Genomic DNA, 26,190 nt, shown 5'->3' with positions numbered 1-26,190 from the left:
GGATTAGGACAGAAATGCACGTCTCCAGGACGTTATGAAAGGTATTTTTAATTGTTAGAACAATTCCAACAAATATGCCTTCATCGAATTTTAAAAATTAAATGGAGTTCTTTTACTGCAAACACAGATGTCCTTGCATCTACAGGCATCACCTCAATTAAAGCTATGATTTTGAGGAACCAAATGAGATGGTGTGGCCATATTGTTCGAATGGCAGATGAACGCATGTCGAAACAGCTGTTTTATGGTGAGCTTCCAGAGGGGAAACGCTATCAGCGTAAACTTAATATATATATATATATATATATATATATATATATATATATATATATATATATATCAAATGATAACAAAATAAATTTGAATTTGCTGATAACTACCTTCTTTCTCTTCGTGTATATAGAGATATAATATCTGGATTTTTCTACAACAATGCTTGTCTTCTTTCATCGTTTTTCTTTTGCTGGAGAGTCAGTCTTTGTCACTGCTTTAGAACGGAGTGATTATATTCTTTTATACGTAAGGAGGCGAGCTGGCAGAAACGTTAGCACGCGGGGTGACATGTTTGTCAGGAAGACAAAGAAAAAAATGGCAGAAATCTAGGACTTCCAAGACATTGCAAGAGAACACAGATGATTGTACAAGAAATGCATAAGAATCTAATCATAACGGAAATCAATGTTGGTGATGTCGATAAAGATATTGCAGAATGTCTTAATTTGTCTTCACAAACCGGTATTCCAGCATAACGATCTGCAAGTAATTTTAAAGCCAAGGAATGAAGAACGAAAATTAATCTTGAATGAAAGCAGGTTTATCAGAAATGTTGTCATAAAAACATTCACCTTTGAACAACCGAGAGGTACAGTTGTCCTTCTTTAATACAAAATACCATTTCAGAATGCTTTCATAGTCACGACTTTCTTCATTCACTTAACAGATTACTAGTATTTGGATAGTTCGAATTAAAGAAATCCAGAAGTTGGTTTAAATATATATAAATGTAATTAGATAATGAGGGTAAAAATTGATATCAGTCAGCATTAATTTAAACCAGTAGTCTAGCATATTAAAAAAAAAACGGAGATTTAGATATTATACTACAATTCATACGAGGAATGACCACTAAAGTGGATTCCCATATGCTAAAGATAGACGTCAAATTGTCTTACCACGAAGAGTGTGTTCTCAAGAAAAATCTCAGCAAAAACGCCAGAATGTAAAAATAAGCAAGAGAAATGAAAATATACAAAATAAAACGATTATCTACGTAATGATTTCGTTATTAACACTTGCATAATTCAAAATGCAAAATGCAAATATCTGTAACTCCTCAGCGTAGTCTGTCGCATTTCAAAACATATTTCACAGAACTATACACAGAAACGTTCACCTGAAAGAAAACTCGTGTACAATTCTGCAAAATATATTTGTGTGTATCTTTCAAATGTCTTCCTTTTAGAGCGATGAAGCCGGAAATAAACCTGCAGATAATAAATTACCGCAGTTAATTTACCGGTTAGAGAGCCTACTTTTACATTCTGGCGCTTTTGCTGAGATTTTTCTTGAGAACACACTCTTCGTGGTAAAGCGATTTGACGTCTATCTTTAGCATATTAGGAATCCACTTTAGTGGTCTTTCCTCTTATTAATTGCAATATATATATATATGTATATATATATATATATATATATATATATATATATATATATATATATATATATATATATATATATATATATATATATATACACATGTATGTATGTATATATGTATGTATGTGTGTGTGTGTATGTATGTATACATGCATAAGTACCATGTTTCCCCTTCTACAAACTGGCAAACAATTCAGTGCATTATTTATCGGGCAATGGCATATATATATATATATATATATATATATATATATATATATATATATATATATATATATATATATATAACGATAAAGCCTATATAAGAATTTATCACGTTGCCACCGTGAAAAGCCAGTTCAGGAAAAATTTGCTACAAAATATATAATTTTTTCTTTTAAATATAAATACATTAATTATATTAAGGGCTATCGCTACACGCAAATGCCTCACGCTGATATAAGATTCTGAAGTGAGGCAATATATATATATATATATATATATATATATATATATATATATATATATATATATATATATATATATATATATATATATATATATATATATGTGTGTATGTATGTATATGTATATATATATATATATATATATATTCTTTCTAGTTTCACCCTGAGGACTGCAGCCCTGATAATGCACCGCTTTTGCTTTGCTACACTTTCACTAAACCTTCTGTAATATGTGACATTTGGTGGATGTGGGTGTTTGACATTGCTGCCCTCATCTAAGATTCTTGCCTTGAGGTTGGTTGAATCAAAACTCCTGGCAGAAGGAAATCCAGTTTTGTTTTGAAGACGCCTACATTCATGCCATGCGGGTCTCTCAGGCTTTGAGGGAGGACATTAAAGAGCTCTGGACCTTTGAAGCCCAAACTGTTGCAGTATCTGGTCCTGTATCCTGATGACAATGTTGGGATTTTTTGTACTATAAACTGGCGCCTCGTCCTGCTGTTCGTGTAACAGACAATGTCAAAGTTTTGTACAAGCTTTTCTAGGATTTTCCACATGTATATTACCGCATACCTTTTCCGTATTCGTTTTAGGAAGTGGAGTCTTAAGTATGCACCTATAACGATGCATCATTACACATGTAGATGCCCAAGTCAAGCACTGATTTAGATTGAGGGATTTCAGTCTCTCATGGGCCAGTGTATCCTATCTGCTTTTCATTGAGCTTCGTGTGTTGGTAGGCATTCTCCAAGTTTTAATACTATAGCAAAATTACGCTAGAAAACATATGCACTCATATATTTGTCAACAATCGAAGTGTGCGGTACTATGCCTCCATTATAGCTGATCTTAACAAGTCCTAGAGCGAAACCGTACGGAAAGACTCCCCAGTAAGGATGTACTGATCCGTGACAGAAAATTTAACAAAAAAAAAAAAAAACTATTCCATTTGTTGAGATAAATATTATCTATTTAAAGTTCATTATGATATATGGTTTGCGACTGAGGAATATGTTTGAATTTTTGTCTCCACATAAGCTCGACCAAATAAGTGCCAAGGAGTAAACGTGAAGTTCCAATCTCCTTCTTGTTCTTCCGCTTTCTCTCATCCACAAATTTTCGGCTCTATTAGTGTGGGATCGTCATAAGATCAACGAAATTCATTTGATGATTCACTGTCAGGTGTTAGAGTCCTCTGTTACCAATGGTGCTGTATGCTCGCCACATATCTGACACCACAGTGGTTCCTGGTCTCACGTATTTGTCCAACACAGGTAAAAGAGCGTTGGTATCCCTTTTTGCCACTGCCTCAAGGAAACACTCCTTACTTGTATCAATGCCACTAAAAACCCACTGTTGTGGTGTCAATCTGCCAACATGCCTCTTTCTCTGTGTAAATACAGATTCGTCAATCTGAACCTCTCGTCCAGGGCCACCAAGTAATATAGGATCCATTAATAGTTTCTCTGCGCATATGTCACAGAGGAAATTCTTCCAATTACAAATAGCCTTACTATTCCATCCCAGCTCCCGTTGATATTTTCTTTCTTCATATGCCCAGAAGTAAATGAACATTAAAACTTCTCTTATGTCCAGATTACTATTGGCAAAAAATGTGTTGCGTCTCAAACCTTTTTCTTTTCTACACGGCCTTCCACATCTCCATCTCAAACTTTCCTTCGTTTTATCACTTTGTCAATTCCATATTTCGGTTACACGTGCAACAAACTCTCACAGGATGTAACAGTCCAATATCTTGGCAAAATGTAATTGTCAATTTAACTGTTGCTGTTGAGTGAAGCAATTGACGGATATTATAGCTGCTGATATCATCTATAAGGTTCATAAATAATGAAGTTAAAATAATGAATAATGAAGTTAAAATAATGAATAATGAAGTTAAAATAATGAATAATGAAGTTAAATAATGAAGTTAAATTGTACTTATTTATCTTTTTAATCAACTTCATTGTATGTTCGACACTAACTTTTAACGGTTTGGTTTGGCTACCAGTATTTCAAAAATCAAAGTTTATCGAAAATTTTAGAATTTGGCACAATAATGTACTTTTCCAAGCTAAATTGTTGGAGTTGTTTCACTTTTTCTAGAAAAATGTTTTTAAAAAGTTATAGAGGTTTAAAGTTTGATAATTTTCACCTAATCAGGAAATAGAATTTGAAACCTGTAATTTTGTGCGTGACAGCATGTCTTGTCAACTTTAAACAAAGCAATTAAATTGATGGGGGCGGGATTGAAATATATATATATATTTTTTTTTTTTTTTGCAAAATCTTAATCTCCGACATCGAAAACATGAATCTAAAAAAATATAAAATATAAAATAAATTATTCGTTCAAATGTTATAGGGTGGCGGGGTTCAGTATTCCGAAGAAGTATCAAATTATCTTTTAGAAACCCTTTTTAAAGCACTGTGGATAAATTGTAGCACTGATCTTCTCAGCCTCTCAAATATTTTAAAATTATAAACCGAAAGAATGGAGTGTGAAAAAATCAAGTTTTCAAATTATATTTCTAATAGCATAGATGTGCTTATGGGGAGAAAAATATTCTTTTCTACTCTAGGAACAAAGCTCAAAATTTTTGAGAAGGAGACCAGTCGATTAAATCGACCCCAGTACATAACTGGTACTTAATTTATCGACCCCGAAGGATGAAAGCCAAAGTCGATTTCAGCGGAACTTGAATTCAGAACGTAAAGACACGAAATAACGCTAAGCATTTCACCCAGCGCGCTAACGTTTCTTATTTCTTTACTACCTACAATCGGCTAAACATAGAGGGGACAAACAAGGACAGACAAATGGATTAAGTCGATTATATCGACCCCAGTGCGTAACTGGCACTTATTTTATCGACCCCGAAGAGTATGAAAGGCAAAGTCGACCTCGGCGGAATTTGAACTCAGAACGTAGCGGCAGACGAAATACCTGTTTCTTTATTACCCATGCAGGCTAACATAGAGGTGACAAACAAAACATGTGGGACATAAAACATATGTGAAAAATAGAAATGAATGTTATAACGTATGAAGACACGAAAATGATGAAATGGAAATGGAACCACTCGCCCCACTTACGAGTGGCCTCATTTTCTACATTTTAAATCCTGAACCTTCTAACACATCGATACCCGTTTCCTCCAACCACCCATCGTACGTAGTAAATCCTGGGAAAGAGCTCCAGCTGCAGTCCACCTCCCAAAAATAAAATCCAACCATAAACTCTTGTATTTTTCCCTCTTGCTTCTTATCTGGTATTACACACAAGTGATGTTTCTCCACATTATCATACCCCGCAGTTCCAATACACTTTATGTCCCATTCCGCCGTATCCCTTAACAGTTCGTCGCTAAGCAACATATAAATCCTACACTTTTTCCTTCTCTTTTTTAACTTGGTGGAGTGGTTTTGGATTTCTTTGTATGTGTTTGCCTCTTGTTTTTGTGTCGGATGGGAATAGAAAGGCCTAGTGTCTGCAGGGAGCGGGTGGGTCTGAGAGGGTGTGGGTGGGATGGGTGTGGAATGTGGGTTTAGCTCACATGTCTTTTTTCATTTTTTTGCTGTTACATTTTCCCATTTATTTTTTCCTGTTTCCGCTACTTCCTTTTCTTTTTCGGTTACTTCCTTTTCTTTTCCGGTTACTTCCTTTCTGCGGCTCTCTTCTATCTTCTCTTCTGTATTTTCTGGTCGCTTTTTTCTTGGCTTTGATGTACATTCCGCTCTTATGTGTCCCTTCAGGCCACATTTAAAACAGCGTGCAACTCTTCCTTCCACCCTGACAGGCATAATTGTTTCTTCCATAATTATGGTTTCCGTAATTTTTTCCATCGTTTCTTTTGACCTTGGACTATCATCTCCAGTGATTGACCTCTCCAGTTGATGCACGCTTTTTTCTGGGCCTGGAGCACTACTATGTTGTCCTCATTACCAAAGAGGACCGCATCTGCCACCCAGGTCACATCAATCTCCGGTGGAATTCCTTCAACCGTGACCTTTGTTGCTCTCATGCCTCTATACGTGGGCATCAGCACCACTTTTTCGCTCCGAATTGTCGACGCTGCATGTTTCCTTGCTGCTGCTGCATTACGAAACCTCACTTCTACTGTTCCAAATGTTGAACCTCTAGTCAGGTATATTATGTCTTCCCAAATCTGCTTTAACGCCTTTTCTATTTGTTCTGTCTTGACGACGTCTATTCTTCCTTTATTTATCGAAAAGGTTCGATAAATTATCGAGTTTTCCCTTATTCCGTTTTTAACCGCTTGTGGGGGCGACAACTTCACTTCAAACCCATCTCGGTTCATTTCTTCTTTGTGTCTTCCGAATTCCCTGATATCCACTTCTGTTTCCTTACCCCTTGCTACATCAGCAAAATTCCGCTTCTCTTTTATAAGTTTCTGGTCCATTGTCTTAATTGCCTCCAGCAATTCCTCCTCGGACGATGACATGTCTATGTAACTATAACTGCCTTCAGACATTCTTCAACCAACTGTCTCTTCTCTTACGAGGAGAGAAAGCTCAAACAAATTACACACATAAACACCCAAACCGCTGCAAAGCAGCACAAAAACTATTCAAAATCACCACGTATTAACTTCACAGAGACGAAATACCGTTAAGCGTTTCGCCCGGCCTGCTAACGGTTATGCCAGCTCACCGCCTACGGGGAGAAAAATATTGAAAAACATCAATACATGTGTCAGTGACAAAGGTGATCGTAGGATGTGCTAGAAACAATGAAACAACATCTAAATCTCCTTTAAATCACACACTTTTTCTTGTGAAAATATAAACTTTTTTTTTCTTTTTTAAGCTCTAAAGCTTTGGTTTGCCTGAGGCTGCAAGATACTTCCGCAAGATGCTATCAAGCGGGACTGAAATCAAGACCACATGCTTGGAAAGAAATCTTTTTTTACCAGTCAGTCACATTTTCGTGAATACGTGTGTGTGTGTGTGTGTGTGTGTGTGTGTGTGTGTGTGTGTGTGTGTGTGTGTGTGTGTGAGTGCGTGTGTGTGTGTGAGTGTGTGTGTGTATGTGTGTGTGTGTATGGTTGTGTGTGGATTACATTTTAACGGTTTCTACTTTCAGTCATTAGACTGCAGCCATGCAGGTGCACTACCTTGAAATATTTCGTCAAATAAATCAACCGCAGCATAAATTTTAACCTGGCAGTCGCATTTGCTGAACTACTATGCTGCTGGGATATAAAGAAATCTTTGCCAGTTGTCATGCAAACAGTTGCATTATATAAGGGTGCTTTATCTCCATTAAAATTCTCGTATTCTCTCTCTCTCTCTCTCTCTCTCTCTCTCTCTCTCTCTCTCTCTGTGGCCTGTGCGTTTTCTGTACTCTGGTTATTATTATTTTTTTGTCTACCCAGATATGCACCTATATATACAGGCAGATGTAGGTATGCACATACTTAGACGTATATATGCATATTCTCATTTATTATTTGTTTTATATATATATATATATATATATATATATATATATATATATATATATATATATATATATATATATATATATATATGACTGGTTTCGCAATATTAACAACAAAAACAATGCCAAATTTATCCAATTTGACATTTCTAATTTCTATCCCTCAATTAACCCCATTATTTTAAATAAAGCACTTTGGTTTGCTCACAAGAAGGCGGGTATGCCTAGAGACGAGTTTAAAGTCATTAAAGCAGCTAGAAATTCCATAATTAAGTTTAATAAAAAACTATGGATACGTAAGGACACACCAGAAGGATTCGACGTTCCGATGGGAAGTTCCGATTCAGCTCAAATTGCTGACTTAATATGCACATTCATTCTATACGAATTAGAAGACCAATTCCCAAATGTTAAGGGTGGTCTATACAGAGACGACTGTCTATTATACTTAGAGAACACCACAAATCAAAAAATACAAGAAGTTAAAAATAAATTAGCTAGGTTTTTTAGCAGAATGGGCTTTAGTATAGTATTTGAAGATGAAACATCTATAGCTAACTTCTTGGACGTCACTTTAGATCTACACACTAAAACATTTTTCCCGTATCATAAACCCTCCACTAACCTAAAATATATCAGCAAATCCAGCAATCATCCAAACTCAGTAACGAGAAATTTGGTCAAAAATATTTCTCTTAGACTATCCAATCTTTCTACGAACGAATGCATTTTCAATAAAGAGGCTGAATTTTACAACTTAGCTTTATCAAAAGCAGGTTACAGAGAAAAGGTTAATTATATAGATTCTAATTATGAAACCGATATGAGTAATAACAATATTTATAATGGATAGAATCACGTGTACGCTTTCACTAGTTGAAGACAACTAGCACGAGATTCTGTTCGATTGTAAAAATATCGGCAATCTGTACTGAAGATAAATAGATACTTTTATTTTGAAAATGTTAATTTTGAAACTATAGTCTGCAGATAATCGAGGTATGTACAATTTTCACTGGTCTAGCCCGCCTGTTTTTGCTCCGCTGAATCCCTATTTGAGAATTTTTTAAGTGAGCTTCTTCTAGTATATATATATATATGTATGAATATATGTATGCATATATGTATAGATGTGTATATGTGTGTGTGTGTGTGTATGTTTTGTCCCTTTCTTGTATCACCTAACTGTCTTGATGTTTTGCGTTCTTGTCCCATTCTGTATCATATATATATATATATATATATATATATATATATATATATATATATATATATATATATATATATATATATATATATATATATATATGTAGCGGCGTACGTACACCTTGTCTCTTGTATGTAAGTATACATTTTTCTAAATCTGGTATGACTCTATTTCTGTCTATCAGCCCCTTCACCCTTATTCGCTCATTCCACTATTCGTTCTTTCGTTCCCCCTTGCTCACATTTCCTCGCTTTCTCTTCTTCCTTCACTTTCACTTCACTGTGTCCCTGTCATTTTTTCTCGCCCCTCCTTAATTCTTTTGTCCCTCTGCCTCTACCTCTCTCTCTTCTCTTCCCACGTGACCGATGTTCGGCCGAGCCTGACCTTTCTTTCTTGAGCGGCCGTTGTGCGTGCAACATCATTATTCCTCCCTGTGCCTGTGAAATCTTGTATCCCTGCTGTAAGGCCTTATTTCCATACACGCCAACTTAATTTCATTCGTCCTTAGTCGAAAGACATCTGTTGTTTTGTCCTGTTATTATTCCTACTGTATGTGTACTACTGTATTTGTGTAACATTGTTCTTTTTTTCTAGCCTTGTTTTTGTATACATTCGCTGCTTTCTTCCAAGGAATCTAATGCTTCTAGCTTAGTTTTTCCTTGGGGCTGGCCAGATTGGAGCAATATCGAGAATAGCTAGCCGAAATTGCAAGGATAATCTGGATCTCGATTGAAGAGAGAAAACTCCGAATGACCTGTCCGTGTTTTCTTTGTATCGTCTGTCTGGATGTTTTGTCCCTTCTTGTATCACCTAACTGTCTGGATGTTTTGCGTCCTTGTCTCATTTTGTATTATTTATATATATGAAGATGTATGTATGTGTATATCTATATATGTTTGCCTGTCTGTGTGTCGTGTTTCTCTGCAACAAGCATTAGACACTACTAACCATAGTGGTTTTGCAAAATGAGGACAATAAAATATGTACGTGGCTTAAAAAAATGTACTGGGGTTGCTTTGTCTAACTAAACCATTCATGGTGGTGCCCCAGCATGAATGTGGTCCAATGACTGGAGCAATTACGAAATATAAAGATAAAATAAAGGGAAAATATTTAAGCTTTAGGGATTTTTTTTCCCTTCCGTGCATCTTTCATTCCTTTTTTTACTAATCTTTCATTATTTCTATACCCATGAGTATATATCGGTGTGTGTGTGTGTGTGTGTGTGTGTGTGTGTGTGTGTGTGTGTGCGTGTGCGTGTGTGGTATGGTAGCCTTTAAATATGCGAATATGTATGGTTATGTTCTCATGCAGGAGAATAATCACACTCACATAATCTAAAACTAGATTTGGAAACGAAGTGTGCATACTATATAGTGCATACCATATGTGTATGTGTATACACCTGTGTGTGCGTGAATGAATGCACATATAGATATTGGTATGAATGCATGAATATGTCTATGTGCGTGTGTGGTGTATGTATGGCAATCTATGACTCACTCTTCAAAAATCCGTTGACATAAAATTCTGGTCGTGCATTCATTCACGCACACACAGGTGTATACACATCCATATATAGTATGCAAAGATATATATGTACATTGAAGGACATTAAAGTTTTCGTCTTGTAGAGCTTTAGTATAGGAGGGAGTGTCAAAAAAAAAATGAGACGGGATAAGACAAAGAAGAGAAGCTATGAATGAAAGACTAAAAGAAATTTAGTTAGTCACTGACACGTCGTCACACTTCGTTTCCAAATCTAGTTTTAGATTATGTAAGTGTGGATATCGAATTGTATTCAGAGAAGGTTTTATATCAAATCAATCATTCTCCTGCATTAGAACATAACCATACATATTCGCATATTTAAAGGCTACCATACCACACACACACACACACACACACACACACACACACACACACACACACACACACACACATGCAAGGTGAATAGAGGACAAAATTGGTTGAGAAAATTTTTGTATTACTCTTTTACTTGTTTCAGTCATTTGACTGCAGCCATGCTGGAACACCGCCTTCAGTCGAGGAAATCGCCCCCAGGACTTATTCTTTGTAAGCCTAGTACTTATTCTATCGGTCTCTTTTTGCCGAACCGCTAAGTTACGGGGACGTAAACACACCAGCATCGGTTGTCAAGCGATGGTGGGGGGGGGGGACAAATACAGACACACAAACACACATACATATATATATATATATATATATATATATATATATATACATATATACGACGGGCTTCTTTCAGTTTCCGTCTACCAAATCCCCTCACAAGGCTGTGGTCGGCCCGAGGCTATAGTAGAAGACATTTGCCCAAAGTGCCACGCAGTGGGACTGAACCCGGAACCATGTGGTTGGTAAGCAAGCTACTTACCACACAGCCACTCCTGCGCCTATAGCCACTCCTATTTTCTTATAACTATTTTTATTTTCCTTCCTAGTTTTATACGCAATTGCACACATACACACACACTTGTTAGAATGGCCCACCTTTTCATATATTCATAGTTAAAAAATAATATACCATAAGAAATATTTATAAAAGGAAATTTGTCCACAAACTCTATTTCCCCAAAAGCACAAAGGTTAAATTTTCCAAATAAAGAAATGACGCTGTACTATATTTGAGAGATGAGAAATTATGTACATTATTTTACATTTGACGGATATTTATCCTCTTCTTGTTTATTGTTAACACAGCGTTTCGACAAATGACGTCCAGAACAAGAAGCTTCTAGAGAGAAATATTCTGACGCACAACCTTTACTCTTACGTAAATCCGTTTGTGAACAATGAGGCATAAGACAATTTCCGCACTAGAGACACCAGGATATGCTTACCGTTCACTGTTGCAATATGAACGGGTAAAATATTCTAAATAAAACCAGTTACAAGAAGTTTGTGGGCCAACTAAAACATATTACTTATATTCTTTTGTGAACTCCTAAAAATTCTCCTTTACTTAAAATCTTATACGCCTAAATAAATAAACACACCTAATCACAAAGGTTTAAATGCAGGACTCGGTACTCTAAACTTTAATCTTCACATTCTCAAGACAAAAGGTTAAATCTCCCACTAGTATCCAAATAAAACCACAACTACTAAACCTAGTGACACATCTGCTAACCAACAAACCACTTCCACCTACGTATATTCTTATGCGAATCCCTAAAAAATAACTTTTTTAACTGAAGCTGACACACATAACTAGACAAACCTGATTACAAAGTTCTGTTTAATCAATAAAAGTTTTACATAACACCTCCCCATCACAACCTGCCCTAGTATGATCATTCAGCAGAGCTCAGTTTAAGCCAGGAAATTGTATCTTAACAAAGACTCAAATCTACCATAATCCGATGACGACTCAACTGGCCGTATCTTTGAAATCTCTGCCAGTACTATTCTTTTTAAAGAATAATAAACTTGTACTCTATCACACGTTTTGAGTAATCCTTCAATTTAATGTAAATTGTTTTTATAACATTATATATATATATATATATATATATATATATATATATATATATATATATATATATATATATATATATATATATATATATATATATATAAAGTATGAATGTTTGTGTGTATGTATGTATATATGTATGTATGTACGTATAAATGCATTGGGTCATCCTAATAAATAATTCGTTTTTTAAATACTTTTATTATTTAAAATTAAGATAAACAAAGTTCCCTTTTAATCTAAAATATACTCTCCTTCATTTTCTACAATGCTCTTCTATCTATCTGGTAGACTGCAAGGCTCCTCTTCCAAAATTCACTTGTCCGTGACGAAAAATATTTCTCCAGTGCTGTTCTGACCTCCTCAGTAGAATTCATACTTTTTCCTTCCTAATGATTTTGAAGACTGCGGAATAAAATGATAATCAGACGGGGCAATGTCAGGCGAATATGGTGGGTGGGACATCGTTTCCCATTCAAACTTCTACAGCCTTTGGAATGCCATCCTCGCTGTATATAGCCGAGCATTATCCTGATAGAAGAACATCTTTCGTCTTGAAACCAAAGATGGTCGTTTTTCTTCTAGCGCTGACTTGAATGACTGGTTGAATGACCAAATCCAATTTTCTCTGTTAGTTCCTCAACAGTTACAATGAGATTTTGTTCCACCAGGATTTGCAGGACGTTCTCATCTAGTTCTATAGATCTTCCAAGACGAAACTCGTCTTCTAGGCTATAGTTTCCGGCTCGGAATTTCTGGAACCACCGTTACGCTTGTTGCTCAGTATTCATATTCCTCGCGTTAATATCCCTCGCACTTTCCGTTGCATTGTTGTCTTTATTGCACTCATAAAGCAAAATATGCCGAATATGCTCCTTTGTCACTTCCATTATAGCTTTGAAAAAATAACTGTTAAAGTCAAACTGCACTCTTCAAAACTTGCACTAAGAAAAAGGACAAGATCAAATTCCTATCTGATTTTATAGCAAGTCTATGCAGGTAGTTTATCCCGTCCCCCTCCTACTTTTAGTTCATGCAATGAAAAAAACTGCATTAATTATGGGATGATCCAATATGTATCTATGTAAGTATGTATGAATGAAGTAAGTTGTTCTGAATATGAATCAAGTTGTCCTGGATATAGTATGCCAAAACAATGGGATGGCCACGTTTGGAACATCTTTGATGATCGTTAAACTATTTAGTCAGGGCTCATCTGAATCTAAATAATACAAAATACAGCGACACAACAAAAGAAAATAAAGGAACAGATTCGTGGTATTAAAGGATAATTTATAAGTAATTATATGGTTGCATAGAGGTAGTCTTTATATATGCTCTCTGTATGTTCCAATCAACAGACATTGCACTTTATGTAAAGAATTCTGTGGCATGATTACACTTCAGACCCATAAAAACGAGTCTGATACATTTCACTCTTTTACGCCTTTTGACCATCAAACACTTACTCGTACTGTTTTAGAGCAGGAAAATTACTGTGTTATTCTCTTCGGTTCACGAAAATTTTCCATTATTAACAGTACTATTTGAATTGACTGTTAGAAAAATCTGTAGGTACAGGCATCGCTATGTGGTTTAAAAGCTTGCTTTGCAAACACGTGGTCTTGTGTTCAGTCTCACTGCATGGAACCTTGAAAAACTCTTTTCTACTGTAACACCGGCCGACGAATGGCTTGTGAGTAAATTTGGCAGGGTGAAACTGTATGGAAGCCAGTTATAAATATATATGTATGCATGTGTGCGTTTGTGTTTATACCCCACGATTGCTTGACATCCGGCGTTGGTTTCTTTATGCCTTCGTAACCAAGCGGTTCGGCAAGAGAGACCGATGGTTTAAATAACCAGCTTAAAAATAATAATTACTGGGTTCTATTTGTTTGAATAAACCATTCAAGGTGGCGCCCCAGCATGCTCGCAGTTAAATGACAGAAACAAGTTAAAGATAAATGATATATGTATATCGATTGTGATTGTGACTGTGTGTGTTTGTATGTGTGTGTGTGTGTATGTGTGTGTGTGTGTGTGTGTGTGCATGTCTGTACGTGTGTGTTGTATGTGTGTGTGTGTGTCTATGCAAGTATGTTTTGTACTTGTCCCTCTTCCCACGGGTTAACAATCAGCTGAGAAAAAGGGTTTGACAGACATCAAGGTCAACATTCTCGTCTCTTCCTACAATATAAGATTCTTTTCCTCGTAGCAATTGAACCGCTCGACAATCTATAATGTGTTTTTTGCCGCCTGACATTTAAAATCCGACATGAATTTAATATTTTCTGTTTCAGCCTTCATTGTATATATTAGAGCCTCGAACTCTTGGGCCAGAGTCGTTTACTACTACTACTACTACTACTACTACTACTACTACTACTACTACTACTACTGCTGCTGCTTCTGCTGTTGCTGTTGCTGCTGCTGCTGCTGCTGCTGCTGCTGCTATGTCGGTATTGTCGTCTTTGATGTATTTCTGGAAAAGAGAATCAGATACGTAAGTAATGAAGTAATTTTTTTAAAGAAAATTTAATATTCGTTTCAATTTTTGGCACAATGCCAGCAATTTAGAGGGCGGGGTAAATCTATTACATCAACCCCAGTGCTTAACTGGTACTTATTTCATCGACCCCGAAATGAAAGGCAAAGTCGGCCTTAGCAGAATTTGAGCTCAGAATTTAAGAACGGACGAAATACCACCAAGCATTTTATCCGGCATGCTAACGATTCTATCAGCTCACCGCCATAAAAAAAAATTTATACTAAAGAAGAGATAGAATTGAGAACTGACAGAATCGTTAGCACACCTGGCAAAATGCCTAGTGGCGTTTCACCCATCTGTACATTCTGAGTTCAAATTCCACTGTGGTCGACATTGCCTTTCATCCTTTCGGGGTCGATAAAATAAGTACCAGTTGAATATTTGTGTTGATGGAATCGACTTACCCATTCCCCATAAATTTCTGGCATTGTGCCAAAATTTGGAATCAATATATTATATTGTCTCGAGTTATGTCATGCTGAAGATTTCTAATAAGAATGAAATACGTGCTATGACTAGAAACTTTAAGAATCGCGTGAAACGTAAACAAAACAAACAAATACAATCTAATCTATGCTTCTTTTTACATTATCTTCTATTTAAAATTCAAGCTTCTTATCCTGCCAGAATTTATCTCCCTTACAATAACTGGCCACTAGGGCGCATCATATGTATGAATTAAACTGTTTCCATATTTACTTCATGCAGTGTTTGCATAATTTGACTACGAAATATGTTAACAGTGAATGCTCATCTGTAATAACAGTACGTTAGACACAAGACTTTTATAAAAACATATTGGAAAATAAATTCATTCCCTAAACACGAGAGAAAACTTTCTCCAAAAATGCAAGTGATGCTCTTCTATTAAACAAAACTCACTGTTATTAAGAATAATTCTGGGCTATTTCTATTGCTACTGTCCATTCTGTACAATGTCGAGGTTCCCCTAGCCTCTCTCTCTGTGTTTCTTTCTTTATCTCTCTCGCACTCTCTCTCTCTCTCTCTCTCTCTCTCTCTCTCTCTCTCTCTCTCTCTCTCTCTCTTCATATACACATTCATACACACTCATATAGGTTTGGTAGAGCAAACAGGCTAACTAGAACTCAGTGTATGAGTATACCTATTTGATTAGCGTAATGCACGAAAATCAGTCCTTCATTCATTTTGTAACTTCTGCTGATAATATATATATATATATGTGTGTGTGTGTGTGTGTGTGTGTGTGTGTGTGTGTGTGTGTGTGTGTGTGTGTGTGTGTGTGTGTGTATGTATATATATTTATATATGTATATACATATACATATGCATATATATATATATATATATATATATATATATATATATATATATATATATATATATATATATATATATATATATATATATAATTTTTCAGTTTAATTTCAAGATTTCTTGCCCACAGAGAAAAACTGTTTTGAGGATTGATGTTATTATCATCTCAAAGCTTTCTACTAAGATGCATAGTCTTCTCTTCATAGATACTCAACCTTTCATCTAATGATACGTTGCGGTAGAGTTGTGCGATTTCTTTGGACATGTATTCTAGGTTATCAGACAAAGAATGTTGCTCAAGGATGTGCGTTCCAAGTCTTATGATGCTATCAGCCTCATGTATGCAAACTTGGTCAAGGGATACACTTTGACACTTGGTGAATAAAAGACGTTGCAGAAGGGATATGATACGACAATCAAAGGCATTTTGGATCAATATTAAGCCTCTGCCGCCTTATTTTCATTTTATGTAGAAATTATGTGTGTTTATTATTATTTTTCGGGTTTTCACATCAATGACTCGGATCTCATCAAGCGCCCAATCAAACAGCCCAAATGTTGGTATAAATACTGGCACAGCAAACACATTGTGGACCACTGGTTTATTGAATGCAGAGACTTCTGAGGTCCAAATTTTCTTTATGCGGCTGTAATATTCTTTAGTGACACGTGTTTTGTTCCAAGTGCCATTGTAAGATATGTTTTCATCTACCCCTAGATACCTGTAACTTTCCTCGTCAGATATAGGGGAAACAGTCTAATCATTGATATAGATGTTACTAGTCTGGTTTATAGTTTTCCCCCTTTACACAACCATATAGCAACTTTTATCCTGACTAAACTCTAACCCTACATTCTTTAAAAATGTTGTAATTAGATCAAGGCTCGTTTTTATCTCATGCATATTCTTTGCATAAAGTTTCAAGTCATCCACAAAGAAACTGTGCAATTTTGGTATTTCTGTTTCCTTGTGAGCCAGTGAGATATCCTTCAGACTTCCATAACATGAATGACAAGAGGTTTTCAAAAAATATAAACAACATCATAGAGAGGCTGTCCCCTTGGAATATGCCTTTGCAATACTGCATTCTGAAATTGATAATACAATCACTGTTTGTGCTTAATTTCTAGATGGTGGCCTATGATGAAGTCAGGTAAGCTATGGCTTTGACTATGCTCACTGGAACTTTAGCAAGTTGAAGAGCTTCAAGCATCCATGAGTCGAGAACAGAGTCAAAGGCTTTCTTGTAGTCTAGCCACATTGAAACTAGGTTCCTCCTATGCTCTCACACCGCTGACATCTCAGTTTTGTTGACTAACAATTGCATGGTACCTCCACAAACTCCATTCTTCCTAGCTGCTTGTTCCGCTGTGATGATGTTATTGGTTTCACAATGGTCCTGGAGGAAGAGGTTTAAACATGTATATATCTTATACAGTAAATTCTGAAATGCAATCGACCTGTAGTTTTTTGTCATGTGGGTGGTTCTGCTTTTGGGGATCAATTCTGTCTCTGTCAGAGCTAAGCAGCGTGGTATGCTACAATCGATATCCAACAATCAAGTCTCTTTCAGGTGCTTCTCCATCCTGGAGGTTCTGGATCACAGTTACAAGTTTCACCATTAATGTTGTATGTCTTGGGTGTAATGCAAGAGCAATAACTTCGGATTTCTTCTGGACACAGAGTATCTCTTCAATCCAGATTTTCCTCCAGGAGGAGTTTATGTCTTCTCGTGAAAAGAGCTTCTGTGATGTTCACTGCTCCTCCTCTCATGTATCTGCATATTGCTGCCTGGTTCCGGTTAATTTTTTTTTATTGTTCTTCTCTCGGTTATTCTAATCTGATGTCGGAGTTTTTCACTGACAGCTTTTAGCTCCTGCTTGAGGGTAATCTGCTTGCAAGTGAGTGTCCTCATTTTGCTGTCTCCAAACTTCATTTCTATCTCCTTCTTTAATTTCTGTTGGTGGAGCGTATAGTGATTTGCTTGTTTCCATGCAATGAGCAGCATTACATGACTGATGTTCTTCCGTAAACCAGTTATCTTTTTCTCTGTCTTCAAAATCCATGATGGCACTTTCTTTGTTGCTTCGGTTTTGTTTGCTTTCTGAATGTCTTTCATATACTGCTTTGCAGTAGTAGCCAGAGCATATAGACAGGCGTTAATCTACCAGAATGTGGGTTTCTCTGCTATAAATACACATCATCAATTTCGTTAACAGCTTTCAATACCATATCTGGTGTTTTTTTTTTACTTACTTTGGTAAAGAATACTCTCTCCTCGAGAGAGTACTTCAAAACCAAAGATATCTTTTCTCGGAAAATTTCAGTAAGGGCACATTTTCACTGGTATATAATCCTGACTACTACTACTACTACTACTACTACTACTACTACTACTACTACTACTACAATAATCGTTGCAGTTGTGCCTGCTATTTACCATAGTCGTAGCAGGGGACAGCAGTCAGTTACTTGAGGCAGTAATATTGTTTGGCTCGCAGACACTATGGAATCTGTTGGAATGTCACTAGCTGCGAAACCACTTGGTGGCCTTACATCATTCATGTTTTCGTTTTTGTTTATAGAGTTAGAAAGAAGGTTAATCGGCGATCGCCAATTAGGCGATCCTTCGATACAAGTTCTCTAAATGCCAAATCAGTAGTCAGCTGATTGCCAACCAGCGCAAATTGCCAACCAGCGCTAATTGCCAACCAGTGCTAATTGCCAAACCAGTGGTCAGCTGATTGCCAACCAGTAGTCTCTCTCTCTCTCTCTCTTAAAAACACATGTCACTTATCACTCGCTTTCTCTCTCTCTCTAGAGAGAGGTGTATGCTGGGAAACTGAAAGAAGCCCGTCGTATATATGTATGTGTGTGTATATGTTTGTGTGTCTGTGTTTCCCCCCCCCACCCAACATCGCTTGACAACAGATGGTGGTGTGTTTACGTCCCCGTAACTTAGCGGTTCGGCAAAAAAGACCGATAGAATAAGTACTAGGCTTACAAAGAATAAGTCCTGGGGTCGATTTGCTCGACTAAAGGCGGTGCTGCAGCATAGCCGCAGTCAAATGAATGAAACAAGTAAAAGAGTAAAAGAGTAAAGAGTATGTTTATTTAAAGTCTTTATGTTTATTTTTTAAAGGTTTGTAGAAAATGAAAGTGGTCGAAATTACAGACAAATTTCTTATAATGAACGAACAGTGAATACATCTGCGGTACAATGCTAATAAAAATAGTATGACTCCGAATGCCTCCGTAAATACACAGAAACATATATATACGCAAAATTGCGAAATGTGACGATCGAAAATAAAGCAGTGACACAATGTAAAATGTAACGATAGGCAAAAGAAAACAGTAACACATAAAACGCTGAAATGAAACAAGTTAACAAAGATTAAATGTAGTTACAAATGAGTAAATACAGACAAGAAGCATACATGCAACCATAGACACAAAAGTCCACACGTTTAAAGATCGTTGAAATTAAAGAAAGAATAAACAGAAAAACATAGATAATAGGAATTAAGACAAAACTGAAACATGTGTCTTACGCAACTATGAAGTATGTGTGAAGAAAAATGATAAAGGTAGACTCGCATATACGAGCACAAAAATCTGAGTAGATAAAAATATATAAATTGGCAGGATATAACATGATACGCCGATGAAATAGAAAATCCAATAGTATAAAAAGTGAAGTACAAAAGAAACATGACAATATAAAAACTTAAGCAATATAAATATATATATATAACATACCTAAATAAAATCCGACTCATATACTAGCGTATATATGTATTGCTAAAAATTAAGGTGATAAGGAGAAATTCCAAAAGTATAATCGAACAGAGTGAATGGGGATAAGTGATGTAACAAGTGAACGTAGTATCCTTCCCATACGTTTTGGGAAGAATACTGTTTAGCCGAATGAAGACACCGCCATGCAATAGTAACACGAGAAGGTCATGTAGAATCCTGTTTCGTATACACGTTAATAAAACCAAGTAAGATGACTATCAGGAATATTGCTAAATAACTATTGTACTAGCCATGAGGCAAGAAATATTAAGGTACCTGAAGAGCTATCATTAACTACAAATGAAGAGGAAGTAACTAGTATTGTCTAATGGGAATTAGGATTTGTGACAGAGAAAGTATTATGTAATCGATGCTTATTATAATTCACAATAATTCATCAAATCTATTAATAATACTTTCTATTATGGTCACAAAGCCCGAAATTTTGTAGGAGGGAACTAGTCGATTACATTGAACTCAACTGGTACTTATTTTGTCGACTCCGAAATGGTAAAAGGAAAAGTTAACCTCAGCGGCATTTGAGCTCAATTGTGAAGACAAACAAAATGTCAGTAAGTATTATGTTCAACGTGCTAACGATTCTGCTAGCTCGCCGTCTTATTAAATCACATAATAATGTCATAATCTCTGCAATATATAGGGAATACTTATTATAACTGCTATTGGGTTTTGCACGTTGAACGATTGACCATCTACTTTAGTTAAAGAGGTGCTATTCGCTTTAACTTCAGATCTAAATCTCCTTGTGATTATGTAATTGGCTTAAAATCTTTGCAAGAAGGGCCTATGTAAAAATATTTAGTCTGATTTGTAATAATTTCACATTGATAAACATATGTTGACTAGACACATGTTATATAATGGACACGAGGTGGAGCGGGGCATTTCCAATTACAATTACACAATCTATTTGTGGGCCTACGCAGCGTGTGGTTCAGATTACTGCGCTCAGTGCCATCACTGCGTTCATTAAAAATACCCCCAGTCTTATTATCGACATGGTTGGTAAGATTAACATATTTGTAGTTAATACCATGGGTGTTATTATCATCAGAAACTTTACTGTTCGCAGGATTTGCATCCAAATCACTTACATTCTGTTGAACGGTACGCGAATTGGACCCGGTATTAATATTCGGGATGCTGGTTACCTCTCCGATTTAAGTGGTTTTATATCTCTTGTGGTCTAGGGTATGGTGTACGGATATTGTTAATCGTAACGCTTTGTGGGTAGTTTAGTCGCTTATTGTTAATACAACGTATAACATCAGCTACGTTAGAGGTATAACGTGTCACAGTTATAACTATAAAGTATGTCTGATTGTGTATATCGATTTACCTATATTTTTATGCGTATATGTGTATGTACATGTTTACGTGCATGCCTATATACTCATGCATATGTACACACACCACACACACATTCACACACACCACACACACACACTCACATCCACCCACACATACATGTCCATGTAAATATGTAGTAACATTTATGCTTGAACGTTTCCCACAGACAACAACGTATTTTTGTAGTAATTTTTAAAGCCGTTCGAGATGAACATATTCTTATTGGGATATTTAGTTTTCTCATCTTATTTCGAAGAATAAAATATTCGTGTAACAATAGAATGGATTCACAGTGAAACTTGATCTTAAAAACTAAAATCAACCACATAAATTAAAAATTAGAGAACCGGATCATAATTCTTTTTCCATTGGCACAAGCATGGCTATGTGGTTAAGGAGCATACTTTGGAACCACAAGGTTTTAGGGTCAGTCCTACTGCGTGGCATCTTAGACAAGTGTTTTCTACTATAGTTCCGGGTTGATCAATGGCATGTGGATAAATTTGGTAGACAGAAAAGAACTGTGTCGAAGCCCGTGTATGTGTGAGTGTTTGTGTATTTGTCTCCCATTACCACTTATCAACCGGTGATAGTTTGTTTATGTTCCCGTGGTTCGACAAAGAGACCAATAGAGTAAGTGCCAAACTTTAAAAAATAAATACTGGGATCAATTTGTTTAATTAAACACTTCAAGGCGTCGCCCCAGCATGGCCTCAATCCAAGAGTGAAACAAGACAGAAGTTATAAGATGCAAGAAATTTTTCCTTACCTTTGTATGGCGGCCCATTTTCCCAAGTAGTCAGTCGTGTTCCCTTTCTGTCGCATATCGACATCCTACAGCGGGAAGCTGGAATTCTTGAACTGAAGAGACAACATTCTATTTCAATTTTGAACACTGGTGCTAAGCTGCAACGTTGTTCCAACCAATGTCCTCCATAACGTTGACACGTTTCTCTAATTTCTGCTCTATATCTAAACACAGGAAACTGTAATCTGTAGCGGTTAAAAAGAATTAATGGTGCACAACTACTTTCTCTGATAACCAGTGCCACAGGATCAATGAAAAGGATAATTCCAATAATAATAGAATACTTTACAAGCATTTTCCTTGTATTATTTTATCCATTTATTTATTTTCACTAGCAATTTTTTTTTTTACCGAATACAAAAACCAGAATTATATATAAAATCTTGGTGAAATTAACTTTTTGATTTTATAAGGTCGAAAAATAAATGTGACACCCGTGGCACTTGTTTTATCCTTGTATCACCACAATTATTATTAATATTATTATTATTATTATTATTGTTGTTGTTGTTGTTGTTGTTTGCCTCTGCTTTAAGTTATACAAGCGGCACCTAAATCTCCGTTAGTGACGTCAAGGAACAAGTCTTGTATCTAATGATGCAATTTTCTGGAATGCTATGCGCTTGAAAAAAAGGAAACAGCAAAAAAACTAATGCCTGTGAGCTATGAAAATTATTATTATTATTATTATTATTATTACTATTATTATTATTATTATTATTATTATTATTATTATTATTATTATTATTATTATTATGTTATTTTAATAAATACGTTTTGCGATTCTGTAAACGTGTAATTGAAGCGTATTTTTTTGTGCTAAAAAATATGTGTAGTGAAAAGCTATAGCATTAGAATGTATCCTATCCAGCTTGGTTCGCTTCTAATGTTTAAAGAAATAATTTACAGCAGCGACATGGATTAAAGTTTTTTTTCGTGTAAAAGTTTTTCAACATTTGAATTAGGATTATTCTTCAAGTTTGAATAGTATGAAAATCACATTTTAGGTCGTGTTTTGAGAGACTTATTGAAAATAAATCATGTTTACAAATATCAATCTGAGATTGGTGGAAAACAAAGTAACCCTATCATCATCATAGTTTATTATTATTATTATTATTATTATTATTGCATTCTTTCAGTTACTTATTACAATTAGATGAAGTGGACGATTGGCTGTACTCTACACCTGCACCAACTGACCAGTCAAAGAATTAAGTAGCTAGTAAAATAAATTTGTAATTAGATTATAAAACTAATCGCTTAGTAAACAGAACGGTGAAAGATATTTTTGTTTTTGTATTTGGTATGCCAAATTCTTGATGTGAAAGATTGAAAGATACATAAGAAGTGAAGGAGAACAGCACAGAGAGAAAATATAGATAAATAAAAAAAACTCGTTTCCTACTCAGTAAACAAAGTAGAAAAAGAAAAAATAAACAGAGAAAGGTGAGGAAAAAGGCGAAAGCGTCTAAGAGAACAATGAGGAATTTGTCAACTAATTGCGAATGATTTCCTTTGAGGGACAGATACGGATTGTTGGCTTAGAGATAAAATAGAGAAAACAAAAAGTAGAAAAAAGAGGAAGGGTATGCTTAAGTATACTGTTCATAAATAGTAGATAAAAGAACTTTAAAACATTCATCCCAACCGTTCGGATATAAACCTCTCCCAGTCCAAGTTCAAACTGGTAAGCATAAACACAAACACAGACACCTCTTCGCACATATATCGCACAGTGCATACTAAGTAAAATAAACATATGTGACTTGAGTTCATTTTAATTTCATTAGCTTACATAAAGATATTACACGCATGTAACTCGCTCGCACGCACGCACGCACACACACACACACACACACACACACACACACACACACACACACACACACACACATACATACACATCTATTTATATATATAAAATTGTGTTGTAGTTGTTTCGGCCCCAGTTTTGTAGGTCTAGGTGGCCTTATTGTATGAAGTTTCTTTGGCAGTTTTACAATAGGGGTCTCGGTACTATCAAATATTAGCCAAACGAGAGGAGGAAAAGCAACGAAGTAGAAATAAGAGATTCAGGTACAGACCTAGTTGAAATATATTATAGGTAGTTTACCCAAATCCAAGACCAGTCGGAGACAAACTGTATTAGCATTCAGAAGAAAAATGTTCATAATCTGATGTATGCATCGGATCAGTTGCTCTTTACGTTTATTAATTGGACAAGATTTGCGTCCTAAAACCACAACTGCCTCCATAGAACATAAATCACAGCTAACCTACCTACCCTATATGGAAAAAGCTTCCTGTATAATGGACAAGGAAATGGAGTGAGTTTATTACTGTCCTTTAATTGCCGGATTAATTTTGCTGGTGATGTGTTATGTAATTTTTACATATTAGTAAAGGGACCAAGATAGTTATTCATCCTCCTCTTAAATTCCGTTGCAATGACTCCACATATATGCAAGTATGTATGATTGTGTGTGTGTGTGTGTGTCATTCTATTGTGATCAGATAGCTTGTGAGATATCTGATCACAATAGATAGACAGACATGTAACCCAATACAACTTATTGCATGGTCAGATCATCGTTACTAAGGTGGCACCTCTACCAGGTTTGCTTGATGAAGAATGTAATTTTGGACACTCTGCAGGATGAAAGATAAGACCTGCCAAAGAGTGAATGCATTCACCGGAATTAATGGTTTGCTAATATGTACATATGCACATTAAGTATGTATGTGTGTATATAGTTGCCTTTTGGCATTTCCTTCAAAGGAAACATGGAAGAAATAAGTAATTACCATCTTTGAAGTTGGTGGCATGCAACTTCTATTACCATCCATTGGAATATCCATAATTTATTTAAATATCTCTCTGTTGAAGCAATATATGCGTAATTAAGCATAAAGGCTAATCGTCTCCATTATTTGGCTCTTATTTAAACAAGGAAAAGCATTAAGCTTACATTTTGATTTTTTAAAAATCAGTCAACATTTCCGATGGAAATATATTCATAAACTTATTAAACACCATATCAATAATTTTAAATATACCTTCTATATCTTTTAAAATTCTAGATTAGTATATAGTGAAAAGAAATCATATACATGCATGGCCTGAACTACGTTAAGATTTCTCAGTTTCTTGAAAATTTCAGTATAAGACCTAATACTCTAAAACAAGCTAACACCTGAATTGCAAAACATTCCTTTTGTAATACCTTGTAAAGGACGACTAACAATTTTTGTTGGTAACATAGTAGTATATTGATGCACTTTCTGTCACTCAATAAATCTACTCTTACATTGAAATTTATTCATTGCTGGAATAAAAAAAAACTTTGGAATAATGTTGTCCTTCTCTTGTACGCTGAAACCACTCAGTATTCCAAAGTCAGGAATTAATTTTCTTATTGAATTGTTTATACTACTATATAAGTACAATTAGCTTTAAAGTTGAAGTCATTTCTTAATCCTAATTCGTTACCTAAACCAATTAATATTTTTTACAAATAAATTTCAAAATTTCCGCAGCCTTATTCGCTGCTACTAAAAGGCATTTATTTTGCAATGTATTAATATATTTCTAAACTTCTTGCTTAATAAAGCCTGACTCTTTTTCTATCATCCTGTTCATGCTCCTTGTTTGTCTCAGTGATAAACCGGTTACTCTCTTTCACCAGTTTTCAAAATTCTCCTCTCTAACCTTTTATTTAAGTCTTAACCAAACTATAAAATCGGTATTCCAGCTTAAGATAATCTCCTCTATCTATACTAACCAGTACCCTTCCCGATTATCCTTCTCGAATTCTCATTTACAATATTTTAATATCGTTATTATATCAATATTTTATCGGTTGGAGATATACGCACTGGTCAGCAAATAATTTGTTCTCTGAAAGTATAAATCAGCTTAAAAGTCCAAGACACTTGTGTTGCAGGGCCAAGTGCGTCAGTGAGCCAAGTGTTTTGAATAGACTGTTATAGTAAAAGGGAGAATTTATTTTCCTATGACGTACACTATAGGAACTTACATATTTTGCATCAGAACTTACCTGAACACTTTAAGAATAAATATGCAAAT

General features: G+C 35.5%; 3 protein-coding genes across 3 annotated transcripts in view; 2 read left to right on the top strand and 1 right to left on the bottom strand.

The window, feature by feature from the left end:
• Positions 1–14,633, top strand: part of LOC149133374 (deoxynucleoside triphosphate triphosphohydrolase SAMHD1-like) — a 38,696-nt gene extending 24,063 nt beyond the window's left edge. The window contains exon 3 of the mRNA XM_089360209.1: positions 14,576–14,633. The gene's annotated coding sequence lies outside the window, so the exon portion shown is untranslated. The remainder of the gene's footprint in view (positions 1–14,575) is intronic.
• Positions 13,549–25,055, bottom strand: LOC128249099 (uncharacterized). Its single transcript, XM_052971882.2, has 2 exons — positions 22,062–25,055; positions 13,549–14,757 (listed from the first exon to the last, which is right to left on the bottom strand). The coding sequence occupies exons 1-2, from the start codon at positions 22,393–22,395 to the stop codon at positions 14,591–14,593; spliced, it is 501 nt and encodes a 166-aa protein (XP_052827842.1). The 5' UTR covers positions 22,396–25,055; the 3' UTR covers positions 13,549–14,590.
• Positions 14,680–26,190, top strand: part of LOC106870376 (uncharacterized) — a 75,731-nt gene continuing 64,220 nt past the window's right edge. The window contains exon 1 of the mRNA XM_089360208.1: positions 14,680–14,778. The gene's annotated coding sequence lies outside the window, so the exon portion shown is untranslated. The remainder of the gene's footprint in view (positions 14,779–26,190) is intronic.

The sequence above is a fragment of the Octopus bimaculoides genome, chromosome 11, assembly GCF_046866305.1.
Source record: "Octopus bimaculoides isolate indiv1 chromosome 11, ASM4686630v1, whole genome shotgun sequence".
In the NCBI taxonomy this organism is placed as follows: domain Eukaryota; kingdom Metazoa; phylum Mollusca; class Cephalopoda; order Octopoda; family Octopodidae; genus Octopus; species Octopus bimaculoides.
Note: the sequence above shows the minus strand (reverse complement) of the source record. Positions and strands in the feature narration are given on the sequence as shown.

What these genes read in the sequence shown, in the direction of transcription:
- LOC128249099 (XM_052971882.2), bottom strand. Translation starts at nt 22,395, where the DNA reads ATGCTTGTAAAGTATTCTATTATTATTGGAATTATCCTTTTCATTGAT. An exon ending in AAATGGGCCGCCATACAAAG is followed by an intron (nt 14,758 to 22,061) that starts GTAAGGAAAAAT and finishes TCTCTTTTCCAG; the next exon opens with AAATACATCAAAGACGACAA.